The following is a 12,460-nucleotide window of genomic DNA, read 5'->3' as shown; positions in this document are numbered from 1 at the left end:
GAAAATAGTCCAAAGTTAAAAATTATGCCAAAAAAAGAATGGGCTTACACAATAAACTGAGTTACAAAACCACAAACAACTTCAGTTTAACCATAAATAAATATAAACCTGTTAGCCACATTAGTAATGGTAGGACATATCAGTTAGTAAAGCAGGAAATAAAATATAGAGCTGTCAAGTCTAAAAGACAGACTCACTTTCATCTCTGATATATTTTATACAGAAACATTGATTAAGTGTGCAAAGACACAGCTACTTATAGTGACATTTATGTGTTTCTGATTTGTTTTCCTTCCACTTATACAGAGGATTAAGACAGGATGCAAACCCTAAAAAACACATAGAACACATTACCTCATCTTAAGAAAGCTATCAAGTTTGACAAGTGAAACTGGGAGAAAAAGAAAAATTCGCGGTAAACTAAAATAAAACTCCATTAAGATTTATTGAAATATCACCCTATCCAAATGAACCTGAAAATTTCTTATTACAAAGAACACCATGGGCATTTTTAATTTAACTTTTTAAAACCTCACCCAAGGTTATTTTTTTTATTGATTTTAGAGACAGGAAATGAGAGGGAGAGAGACAGAAACATCGGAGAGATTGGTTGCCTCCCATACGCAACCCTAGGTATGTGCCCTGATGTAAAGACTAATTTAAAAGTGAATGAACCCAAGACCTTTCAGTGTACAGGGCCAATGCTCTTACCAACTGAGCCACACCAGCCAGGTTGGGCCTTTTTAAAAGTAGTAGAAAAGCTAGTGGACCTCAGCAAAGAAAAAGCTCATTATCACAATCCTTCCAAACTAGTGTGAGGGTTCCTCAAAGTTCTGACATTGAGTATAGAGAAAGAATTCATGTATTTAATGCATATTACCAATTAGTTCTTTAATTAACCTAATTCTAATACACCACATTAGTAGGTAGTTATAGAGATAAAATTTAGATTTTTAAGTTAGATTTACACATTTTTATAACTTTTAGAATTTTTAGAATTAATCCAGGCTCCTACTTTTACAGAAGTGAAAACCAAGATCAAAAGAAATTATCTGGGAGTTCAGATACTATAATAGCATTAACTTTATTGAAAGCATTTCCTTTCAGTTCCAAGATTCCCTTGATTCTAGAAGACGTGCTTTGTTTTAAAGCCTGGGTTAAAAAATATCATACAGAATTGCATACGCAAGAAAAACAGAATGAGAGCTTATTAATATAAAAGAGACGAGACTATTTGAAGTCACTAATAAGCAAATATATGTATTATAACCTTGAGATGCTTTTTATAGTTACTGTCCTAATCTATAATGTAAATCATTTAACATTTACTATTAATGTAATATCATTCACATTTAAATATTCCTAAAGTCTACATAAAACTGCCAATAAACTAGACAATTACAGTGGAAGACACAGGCAGCATAGTCAATAACTGATGTAAAGACTAATTTAAAAGTGAATGACTTAAGGGAGGTACTGGGAACTGGTGTTCACTCATTTATTACAAATAGGTCAGAAAGGTATGAAATTTGAAAATAGTGTTTAAAAATCAATTATAAAATGGAAAGTTCAGACAAGACTGGGCTATAGAGCACATAGCAAAGAAGAACCAGCTATAAAGTTAATCAGAAAAAGATTTTAAAATATTAAGAATTTTTGTCAGCAAAGAAAGAACCAACTATAAACTTATCCAAGAAGAGATGTTTTAAAAGCTCTAGGATTTTGCCATATAAGGTATAATCATACCTGAAGAGACTTTTCGTAACTCATGTACTGCCTCTCTGTTTTTACCCAAATACTTATCTACTGAAAGTTCTTACCTGAAATTCAGCTGTTTTAGGATTACTTATATGGACTGCATTTGTTACAGAGATATCCAAACCAAGTTTATCAGCAATGTCTTCCTGGGAGCACTAAGAAATACATACAAAACAGATCAATATGGAAAAGTTGACGACCAAAAGAATTAAATTCTGTAAGTCAACTTTTTGTCTTATAGCAATGCTGAGTTTCTATATAAATCAGTGAGTTAAAAATAAGCTAAGAAATCTCAGCAGGAAGGCAGGGGTGGATGGGGAGAGATTAACATAAGAATTTATATGCATATATGTGTAACCCATGGACACAGACAATAGTGGGGTGAAGGCCTGGGGCGAGGAGTAAGGGGGCGGGGAGGGGGCGGGGGGTGGGGAGGGAATCAATGGGGTAAAAAAGGGACATTTGTAATACTTTCAACAATAAAGATTAATTAAAAAAATAAGCTAAGAATAAACATTTATCAAATAACTCAGGCACATAGCAGATGCAATTTAACATCAATAGTTCTCCTACAATGAGTTCTAGCCATGACAGAGTTCAAGTAAATTTTCACGCGGAGATGCTGGTGTAATCTGTACTCCAGCTATTCCTACACTGGACTCCCACTTGCCTTACCCGGGGAGGGGATTTCCTTCTGATTTTGTAATAAAATTCATTTCCTGATTTAGGCCCTTTATGTCAGCTTTTCAACTTAAAGCAAATGGTTGTGAACATGTTCAAAGACAAAGAATAAGTTCAATGTGGAACAGTCCCCAAGCCCTTAACCAGGGCTGCATCTAGTGGACACAGGCATGGCCAAATTAAGACTAACTTCTAACCTAATAAACTTGGTCACGAAATTCATTGTGAACCATCAATATTCATACGAAAATATAAAATGTTATCATCTGTTACTGAAGACACTTTTTTAGTCCTTCATGATTTTCTGTGGCTAAAAAAAGAAATCCCCCAACATTTCTTTACCAGAAAGTTGTACCATCTCAAATAGCAAAGTTACTCTTTAAAACCTGGAAATATTGACATTCTAGATTTTATAAACTCATATAAGGAATCCCAGAATTAGTAATTCAGTTTCAAAGTCAACAGTCAGCTGAGCAGAGAGCACATAAACATACCAGGGCAAATGTAAGTGCTTCGGTGAAGCCAGCGGCTGCCATGTCATGTCTTAGAAGTTCCGTGAGCTTGTTAAGGGGAAACTGGGGGGGAAACAGTTTACATAAATTCACCTCAATAAAATTTTGTATTTTTAAAAAAGAGACTTATACAGAACATGTCATTAGAAGTAAACCACCCTTCCATCCTTGCTAATATACTGCTAGTAGCACCCCTCCTCCACCCTGACCACCCCAATATTCCTACAAAGACATACAAAACCCCACTTTACCTCTCCACACACAGCTTCTGTCTCAGGCCCAGGCTGAGAAAATGGATCTCCCAGTTAGAGAACCAATAAGGGCTCCACACTCAAAACCTTTCTTCAAAGAACTAGTCACCACAGGTTTTCAATGTACTCTAATCAATTGGGCATCCTCTCCATAGCAAATGCCACATAACAGAGCACGTCCAAATACTGCTTAATTCCCATATTCTGTTTTTCTCGAAGCCTTCTCAGCATTCAACAATCAGATTCCAACAACAAGGAGTGTTTATTTAAGGGTGCAACCTTACCTGATTGGCTATGGTGTATGTTTTCGGGAGAGCCATCTGAATGTTGTTATACCCATAGGCAATAGCTGCATCTTCTATAATATCACATGCGTGGATAACGTCAGCTCTGGTTGGAGGGATTTCAATCTCAATCTGATTCCCATCGCCAATGACTTCCGACTTTAAGTACATCCTAGTCAGGAGCTTAGCAAGATTTTCCGGAGTTTCTCTGAAATAGGAATGTACAAACCATAAACTTCACTGGATTATTTAAAACACGTGTCTGTTTTGTTTTAAAATGTGCTGCTACCTGAAATAGTCACCTTTCTTTGTGAATCCCAACAGATGTCCCATCACCATTTCCCTTACTCTGAAGGGATATCAAAACCCTCTCCAAGCTTCCATCAGGAAAAATTAAAGTCTTGTGTGCACTTCATTCCTGAATTCTCTCCAACTGTAAGTAAGTAAATGAAGTTTTCAGAGCATACCTGATCCCAACTTTCTTGTTAATTAGGTCGGCTCTCAACATCTCCTTTCGGTAAGCCAGTTCCTTAAGAGAAAAAGAGTTTGAGGAGCTTAAATCATCCTCGTCAGAGGCAGCATTAGCCATTTTCTACTTCAACTCCCTGTTGTTAGTTTCATTTACCTCCCAAGAAACTGTCACCAGAGCTGCACGCTGAAAATACTTGGTGTTTCAAAACATTACAGAGGAATAAATCGGCTACATCCTATTCACGTATGAACATTCTACCTGCTGGACAACTGGATAGGCTCACAATTACCGTAAAGTGCCAAACCCCTTTGTCTTTTAGATGGTCAGCCACCATTTTCTTCAATAAAATACTGGTGCACTTATCATGTCTAAAATGCTGTGAATCCTGCTGAATATTTTCAGTCTCATTTCAGGCAAGCAGGTATTTATGACCAAGAAAGAATAAAACATTCCTTTCCCATCATTTTCAGGTGGGGAAACGCAGCCCTGCCCCCAGTGCTAGCTATCAAACTCCTCCAGGAGCCAGCACTGCTGGAGCATTGCATGAACTGGTACTCAGCTGCCTTCAAACTATACATAAGTCTACCACGTTAGGCAGGAACAAATAGGCATAAAATCCAGGCCTTTCAGCATCTTTGAAAATGTAGCTATGAATATTTCTTATCACTAAATTACTCTCAAGAGTATAACTGCCAATAGCAAAAAGGCCATAAATTTTAAAATCTTCTTGGACTCAGGTAAGAACAATGAGCCGGAGCCTTGCTATTCCAAATGCAGCTCTCGGGCAGAAGCATCACCACCACCTAGCGCTCGTTAGAGAGGTCAGCTCCTGGGCCCTTACACACCAGACCCACTGAGCCCGAATCTGAATGTTCTCAAGATCCCAAGATGAGTGTACATTAGAGTCTGAGAGCACTGGACTGGATGCTATTGGTTGCATAGTAATAACAAATCTTTACTGAGCGGTTAATATAAATCACCCAGTTAACTAGTTAATAAGAGAATAAATCACAGGAATTATGGCCAAATAATGCTGTGATACAATGTAATGTGTTGGGAGCTAAAGACAGATTGTCTGGGCTTAAATCCTAGCCCCACCTTTGACAGTAATAGGCAAGCTATTTAGCATCTCAAGGTCTCTATCTCCATCTAGAAAAGGGCATGATTACAGCACCCACTCTCATAGGGTTAATGTGAGAATTATATCCATGTAGCGCACATAGCACAGTTCCTGGCAGGTAGGTGGATGGATGGACATAAACAGCCTATGAGCACAATACAGCCATTATCATTATCATCATCAAGTCACTTCATTAGTACTTACTGGAAAGGTATATGATTTTCCATTAGGAAAAACGACCTCAGTTGCTTCAACCCTGAAAATAAATAAATAAAATACTTAAGAAACAAAGGGTCCATAAATTCTAGAAATGTGTATAGTGGACAAATCTTTCACTTGGTCTACAACTGTAGCCTCTACATGTTCAAACTACTCACATTCCGACACTGCTGTCTGGATTAATCCTCCTAAACACAACCTTACTCTACTACTCTATCTCCTACGGCTCCCATGTCTCTCCATGCAGCACCCACTTGATACGTTTGTTTCCCAGTCCTGCAGAACACACACACTCTATGGACTCCCTGCCAATACTGATATGTATAGTCCAGGGTTTACTAGGGTGGTGTGTTACACAATGAAAGCTCACTGACATAACCACTAAGGTCAATTTTTTTACAAAAGCAGCTGATACTGCTCATACAATTTTAGTCCCATTTTCTACAGTTATACATTTTGAATTATAATTAATATTCTAGAATAAACTATGATGCTAGTACACAATAAGGGCCATACAGGTTTATTAAATGTTTTAAATTAAAAATAGCTTTGAAAAAATTACGGTAATCCTATTGATATATATGGGACATAGGATTTGTTCTTATATATACTTCTCTACTGTTGTTTGGCTGTTCCTTCATGTTTACATTCTCAAATTCAATGATCCTTAAACACAGCCTAAATTTCCTTGGCCCCATGACGCCTGCCCAGATTGCCTCAGCTAGGAGTAATTTGCCCTTACAGCCAAAACATCACTGAACTTTTTTAAAGTACTTATCACTTTTTATTTTATACATTATTTATGCATATGTCTTAGCTCCCCCAAAAATTATTATGTTCTAGTTACAAGAACACATTTTACATCTTTATATTTAGTACAAGGCCTTCATTCTTTGCCTTCAGAACAAACAATAGGCCATTGACAAAGGTGCCAAATGGACTTACGTAAATTGATTCTCACAATATTCACTGAACATGGTGACAATGATATCAAGAACTATTTTTGCCTGCAAAGGAAAAACACAAATATTATGGTAACCTATAAATATATATATTTTCTCTCTTCACTTAGATGGAAATGAATATTTAATATAATTTAGTTCCCAAATATCTGAAAATGGACCTCTACATACACATTGTAAAAAGGGGAATGGAATAAACATTTATGAGCTTAATTAGGCCCGTCCTTAACTTCAAGTGTTCAGCATTTATGAAGTTTTCTAAAAGTTACAATCCATGACTGAGACAAATCATTTACCTCCTCCAACCCCTCCCTTGGATTCACGAGTTTTGAGAGAGACAAATGGTTAACTACGGATCAATACTGTAAGTCTCTGTAGCCAGATGGCTGACTCCTGCCTCAACCACGTACTAACAGTCTGACTCTGGGCAAGTTACTTACTGTCTCTGTACCTTAGTTTCTTCATTTATCAAGTGGAGATAATAAAAGTCCTTACCTCACTTGGTTATTATAGGGAATATATGTATACATATTTCTGATATAGTGAAGGACATAGAGATTTAAATTTTTTTAATTGAAAAAAATATGCTGAGCACTAGCGGGTTGGCCCAGTGCTTAGAGCATCAGCCTCCGGACTGAAGGGTCCCAGGTTTGATTCCGGCCAAGGGCACGCAACTCGGCTGCAGGCTCATCCTCGGCCCGGGTTGGTGCGTGAGTGAGAGGCAACCAATCCACGTGTCTCTCTCACATTGATGTTTCTCTCTCTCTTCCCCTTCCACTCTCTCTGAAAAGCAATGGAAAAAATATCCTCGGGTGAGGATTAAAAAAAGAAAAAATATGCTTAGAAAAAAATACAGTAACACCCTATTGGGATATATGCTTTGCTTTTATATAACTTCACTCTTACAAGCTTCAAGAAAGATATTCAAGGTCTGCTAATGTATGAATTTAAGAATGCTTTTAAAATGTGAATATTACTATGACAATATTTTTCAAGGCAAATATGGAGCATAAAAGTTATAAAAGAAATAACTTATAATGGTCTCCGATTCTGTAAATGTGTATGAATGACATTTACCTGTCTTCTACAATCCAGCCTTCTCCTGCCATTCAAGTTTATCTTTCTTAAGTTGCTTAATCACCATCTCACGCTATGCCTTACTTAACATGAATAAAGAAATCATATGCTGTAGAAAAGCTTTCATAGCAATCCAATCCAATATGCGTTGTGGCAGCAAGTGCGTGCACAACTAGTATTCTACACATTCTGCATATCACTGTGTGCATAAACCCTTTATTAACTGCTAAATAAAATTTCTTTATGGCCAGCTTGTTTTTAAAGAATTTTTACCAAATATACAAAGGTACCAAATTACTCAGCATTTCAATTAAGCCAATTAAGATAAACAATTTATACAGATCACATTACAACACTTATCCCATTCTGTTTTACAGTTAGGTAAGTAGCTAATTCTCCCATCACTACAAGTTCCTTGAAATCCAGAAACATGTAAAACTCATTATTAAATTCTTGGCACTGAAAAGACAGTAAGTGCTCACTGAACATTTGTCGATTAAATGAAAGCACCATAACCAAAGTATAGAATACGTCTTTCTAATTTTCTAAAATATGTTCCCACCTTCAAATTAAATATATTTTAAAATTTAGCCATATAGCCTTGGCCCAGAAGTAAAATTTATTCTGTCTTGACAGTACAAAAATAGAAACAAGTTTTATTTACCTTAGTAAAGTCAGTTCCTGTGCATTCAATAAACACATTTTTAGTATTTACTGTTATTCTGGAATGATTTCCTACAATGAACACAAAACAATAACGATAAGACAATCAGTTTCAGAAATATAAGTGCGCTAAAAAGCTCTACAAAACAGAAACTACGTTTTAATTTAGAACACAATATAAACTATTATCTCAAAGTAAGGGGATATACAACTTTTATTTTAAGTCCCATTGCAGAATAAAGACAAAACAATAACAGGCCTTACTGAGTGCATTCAATGTGTTAGGAGCTATGCTAAGGACTTGACAGAGGTTGCCTCATCTCATCTTCACCACAACTCTATGACAGAGTTGCAGAGAGACAACTAAGATTTAGCTATTAACTCATCTGGCTAACTCTGAAGCCCAGATTCTTAACCACTGTAACCACTAGAGTTCAAGATCTCGAGAAGGCAGACTCTGCTACCTATTATGAATCAACTAAACCCCATCTTATCCCAGAAAAGAAAACATCTGTGGCTTAAACATCATTAAGTTATGAAATTACATTCAAGTTGCCAGAATGAAAGCGCCTTCAGAAAAGAGTTAAGCGGGTAAATTCAGTTTAAAAGTTTTAGTTTACCTATAAAACAGAAAAAGCAGAACTTGACTTTGAGTTTAACCAAGTGAATTACCTGCTAAAACCAAAACATCAATACCCTTTGGAGGAATATAACAGAATCCAGAGACTCGCATCAGAAAGTACTTATAAACTTATGAATATTTACACATTTATAAATTGTATAAAAATCCCAAGTGTTGTTGAATAAATGAATAGAAAGAACTATTACAAAAAAAGATCTACAAAAGACCTGAAATTCTCAGATTGAGTTAATTTTATTTTATTCAGCCAACTCTATTGAGAACTGTACAGAAATGCTGAAGAATAGGAAGAGACAGTAAAAATCTATGATGCTTAAGAACTAGCTCACCATTGACGATCGGAGGCATTGAAAGGACGACACCATTGCTATCGTAGATAATTGGGTACAGGGGCTTATTTTCAATGATATGTAAATAATGTTTAAGGTGGTTGTCAGTCTGAAAAAAAATTAAGTCAAAATTAGTTTTTTATTTCTATCAATGTAATTATTTTACATATCTACCTAGTGTAAAAGAATGTGAAAAGTCAAAAAAACAATGAAACTGCTCCAAATTACAAGAAGTTCTAAATTTATAAGATTTTCCAATATAAATTAGTATCTCAACATCCTTATACAGGCTCATCTCCCGCTGGGAAGAGATGAGAGCACAACTGAGCCATTTTTCAATAATGAAAACAATTTGCACTGGTAGGCCTGAGTCATCGCAAATAAAACACACACCATCACAAAACTATTTAACTTGACTTGGGGTGGTGAACACACAATACAGTGTGCAGATGATGTGTTGAAGAATTGTATACCTGAAACCTGGATAAGTTTGTTAACCAGTGTCACCCAGGTAAATTTAATAAAAAGGAAACCAACCAACCAACAAAAAACTATTTAAATAAGTTGAAAGAAATCACTAGCAAATCAGGCCAAGGATAATAGCTGCTTTCTTCTAAGGATACCCACTACTTCTCTGTTATACACAACTTAAAGTGACTACTGAATTCACTGTCACTGCTGGACACTAAAGTGATAATAATGAGAGGCAGACATTTTGGTTTTTAGTTTTTTTGTGGGTGTGTTTGTTTGTTTTTAATCTGTTTTCCTAATCAAAGGTCTAGCTGAACTGTTGACATTTTCTAATAGTGTTTCCCAAAAAAAACAAAACAAACAAAAAAAAACTAGCTAAACCTTATTGTTCCTTAAACTTACATGAGTTCTAATTATACCCAAATATTAATATTACAATGTGGCACGTCTACGTCAGTGGTTCTCAATCCTAGCTGTACATTAAAATCATCCAACTAGATAAAAATGTAATAAAAAAACAGAACTATACCCAGTACCCCTCCTCTAGATCAAATAATCAGTATCTCTGTGTTAGAGCCCAGATACTGCTATTTTTTTTAAAGCATTCATTATATTTTTCTAATTCCAAGACTTGACTTTGAAGGGATTTCAAGATTTATGCAGAGCTATTGCATAATATAAAGGAACATGTACCTTGTATATTTTCATCAGTTCACAGGCTGTATACTCCTTTGTCTTATTTAGAGGTTTGAATTTGATATCTGAAGGTCGCTTCGCAGTATAGGTAAATGGGCCTGACAAAGTGTCCAAATCATGGGTACCAATAGCAACCAATGCTCTTTTCCTAAATGGTGAAAGACAGGGAGAGAGGAAGAGAGGAAAGAGACAGAGATTTGAATATTCCAAAGCAAAAATCCTAAAGATAACACAGACTATATGTTTCTAAAGTTATTATTAGACACATTCCTAAAATTGCCTGTTGCTTTATGGCAACTTTAGAGGAGTATAAAGAACAAATCCTCACAACTATTCAGAGTAATGAGAAATTATAAAGCTACTAACAAAACATTATTTCAGTAGCTGAAGTAAATTCCTTGCCACTATGCTTTCCCAAGTCCTGTGTTACAGGACATTTTTTCCCTCTGTCTTTTAACCTTACTTCCTCTTAGTACCTTCAAGTAAACATAAATGTTTTATTAAATTAGAATAAGCTATCAAATTGCTGTACTTTTTGACTTTTCTATATTTTCCTAAATTTTCTGTCACAAAGCTATATTACAATAAGGAACAAAAAAAGCTCATGATTTTCAAATATACCAAATAAAAGTTTAGAGTTGAAGTAAGTGAGGAAATGCCTTCTTTATCTATAAAAATAGTCTTCAAATAAAGTAAATCCAGAACAGATAATCTGGCTCAAACATTTACTAGCCATACCTATGCTTGTCAGAAATCGTGTATCTTGTTCTTTATTCTGAAATTATATTTAAATTCTTATTCTTTTGCTTAATAATGACATTTTAGCAAGCTAAAAAATTATTTTTATACAAGAACTGGGAATGTTATTTGGAATTTGAAAAAAAAAGTTTCTTCTACCACGTGAGCAAAGATGTTTCAGAAAAAAAAGAGACCCTATGAGCTTAACCATAGGTGTTATTTTTACTTTTGAACATATTGCACCCCAGAAGAAAACATCCAGGGTCTCCCCTCAACTCTCTCTCTAGCCCATCACTTCTGCACAAGCCTCTTCTAGTCTCCATGGTTTTACCTAACTGCAATTATTAAAAAATAAAAATTCTATTTTCTACTTTTATTCAAAATATATATAACTGTTAATCATACCTTTGATCAGAATGAGATAACTTATGTTAATATATTTCAGAACCAACACAAAAAAATTGATATATTAGCTAAAGCCTGGTGTTAGTTATCATCAGTAAATAATTTCCATTAGATTTTTGAAATACTGAAATTATTTGAAGGATTCCCACTGTTACGTGCCTTGACCTTCAGGAGTTCAGAATTTAGGTTTGAAAAGCACTATACTAAGTTGTATGGGAAATGATGTATAGTAATGGCAAAGATACAGTAAGAAAATTTGGTCATTTAAGTCTCCAGTTTTATCTGTCAATTTATAATTATACTCCTTCAAAAAGTGAATTCAAGCCAAAAATTTCCCATTTAAAAAATTATAGATTGTACTTCAAATTACCATGGTTTAATATTTAGAAGTATAATAACCCCACTACTAATGATCTGAACAAAAACCACAAAAGTCTCTAGGACTAGATATTTCTTTTCTATAAAGTAATCAAAATATATCTTATTTCTCCATGCATACACTATTTATAAGCAGTAATAATTAGCTATCTGGTAAATAAACTTTTGGGGGAGGTTATTATGGTAAAAAAAAAAAATCAACTATGAGCAAACTACTTAAAAGGTTAATTTTTCTCCATTATTTACTAAATTTTCAGAATTCTTACTGAATGGAAATTCCATAGGACAGTGACTCTGTCTCTATTTTATTACTTGTCGGTTGAATGAAAATGTAGTTGAATCAAAATTTTTAGTGTTGGTTAAGGTCTTGTTACTCTCACATATTATTACTTTAGAAATGCTTTGAAAAAACCTGTTTACGAGGAAGAAAGGAAGAAGGGAGGAAAATAGGAAAGGGAGGGAGAAGGGGGGAGAAGGAGTGGAGAGAAAGGGCCAGGAGAAGAGGCGGCAAGGGGAAAAGAAGATGCAGCCACAAACCTGCAAATGTTCTGATGCAACTTCTCCTGAAGTTCAATGAAGCTGTCACAGCGATCTTTAGTAAACTTTATATTTCGGAGAACTGCTGCTACAGCATAAGGGCGTATTTTAGCGGTCTGAAATTCACATCAGAGCTGGTAAGTGTTAATTACATTTTATAATAGAAAGTCAGCGGCACTCTTGACATTGGCACACATTTTCATTCAAAAAGTATATATTCATTCATTAAACCAACAAGTAATAAAACAGAGGCAAAGTCACTGTTCT

At 35.2% G+C, this 12,460-nt stretch overlaps 1 protein-coding gene across 1 annotated transcript in view; it reads right to left on the bottom strand.

Moving 5' to 3' along the window:
• FARSB (phenylalanyl-tRNA synthetase subunit beta) overlaps window positions 1-12,460 on the bottom strand; it is a 39,710-nt gene that overhangs the window by 22,747 nt on the left and 4,503 nt on the right. The window contains exons 5-14 of the mRNA XM_081142954.1: window positions 12,194-12,309; window positions 10,133-10,283; window positions 8,969-9,077; window positions 8,001-8,071; window positions 6,243-6,304; window positions 5,283-5,334; window positions 3,954-4,015; window positions 3,487-3,694; window positions 2,934-3,014; window positions 1,821-1,913 (exon numbers count right to left, since the gene is read on the bottom strand). Coding sequence (XP_080999080.1) covers window positions 1,821-1,913; window positions 2,934-3,014; window positions 3,487-3,694; window positions 3,954-4,015; window positions 5,283-5,334; window positions 6,243-6,304; window positions 8,001-8,071; window positions 8,969-9,077; window positions 10,133-10,283; window positions 12,194-12,309 — 1,005 coding nt within the window. The remainder of the gene's footprint in view (window positions 1-1,820; window positions 1,914-2,933; window positions 3,015-3,486; window positions 3,695-3,953; window positions 4,016-5,282; window positions 5,335-6,242; window positions 6,305-8,000; window positions 8,072-8,968; window positions 9,078-10,132; window positions 10,284-12,193; window positions 12,310-12,460) is intronic.

The sequence above is a fragment of the Miniopterus schreibersii genome (assembly GCF_964146895.1).
Source record: "Miniopterus schreibersii genome assembly, chromosome: 7".
Taxonomy (NCBI): Eukaryota; Metazoa; Chordata; class Mammalia; order Chiroptera; family Miniopteridae; genus Miniopterus; species Miniopterus schreibersii.
The sequence above is the reverse complement of the archived record's forward strand: the minus strand, read 5'-3'. Positions and strand labels throughout refer to the sequence as shown.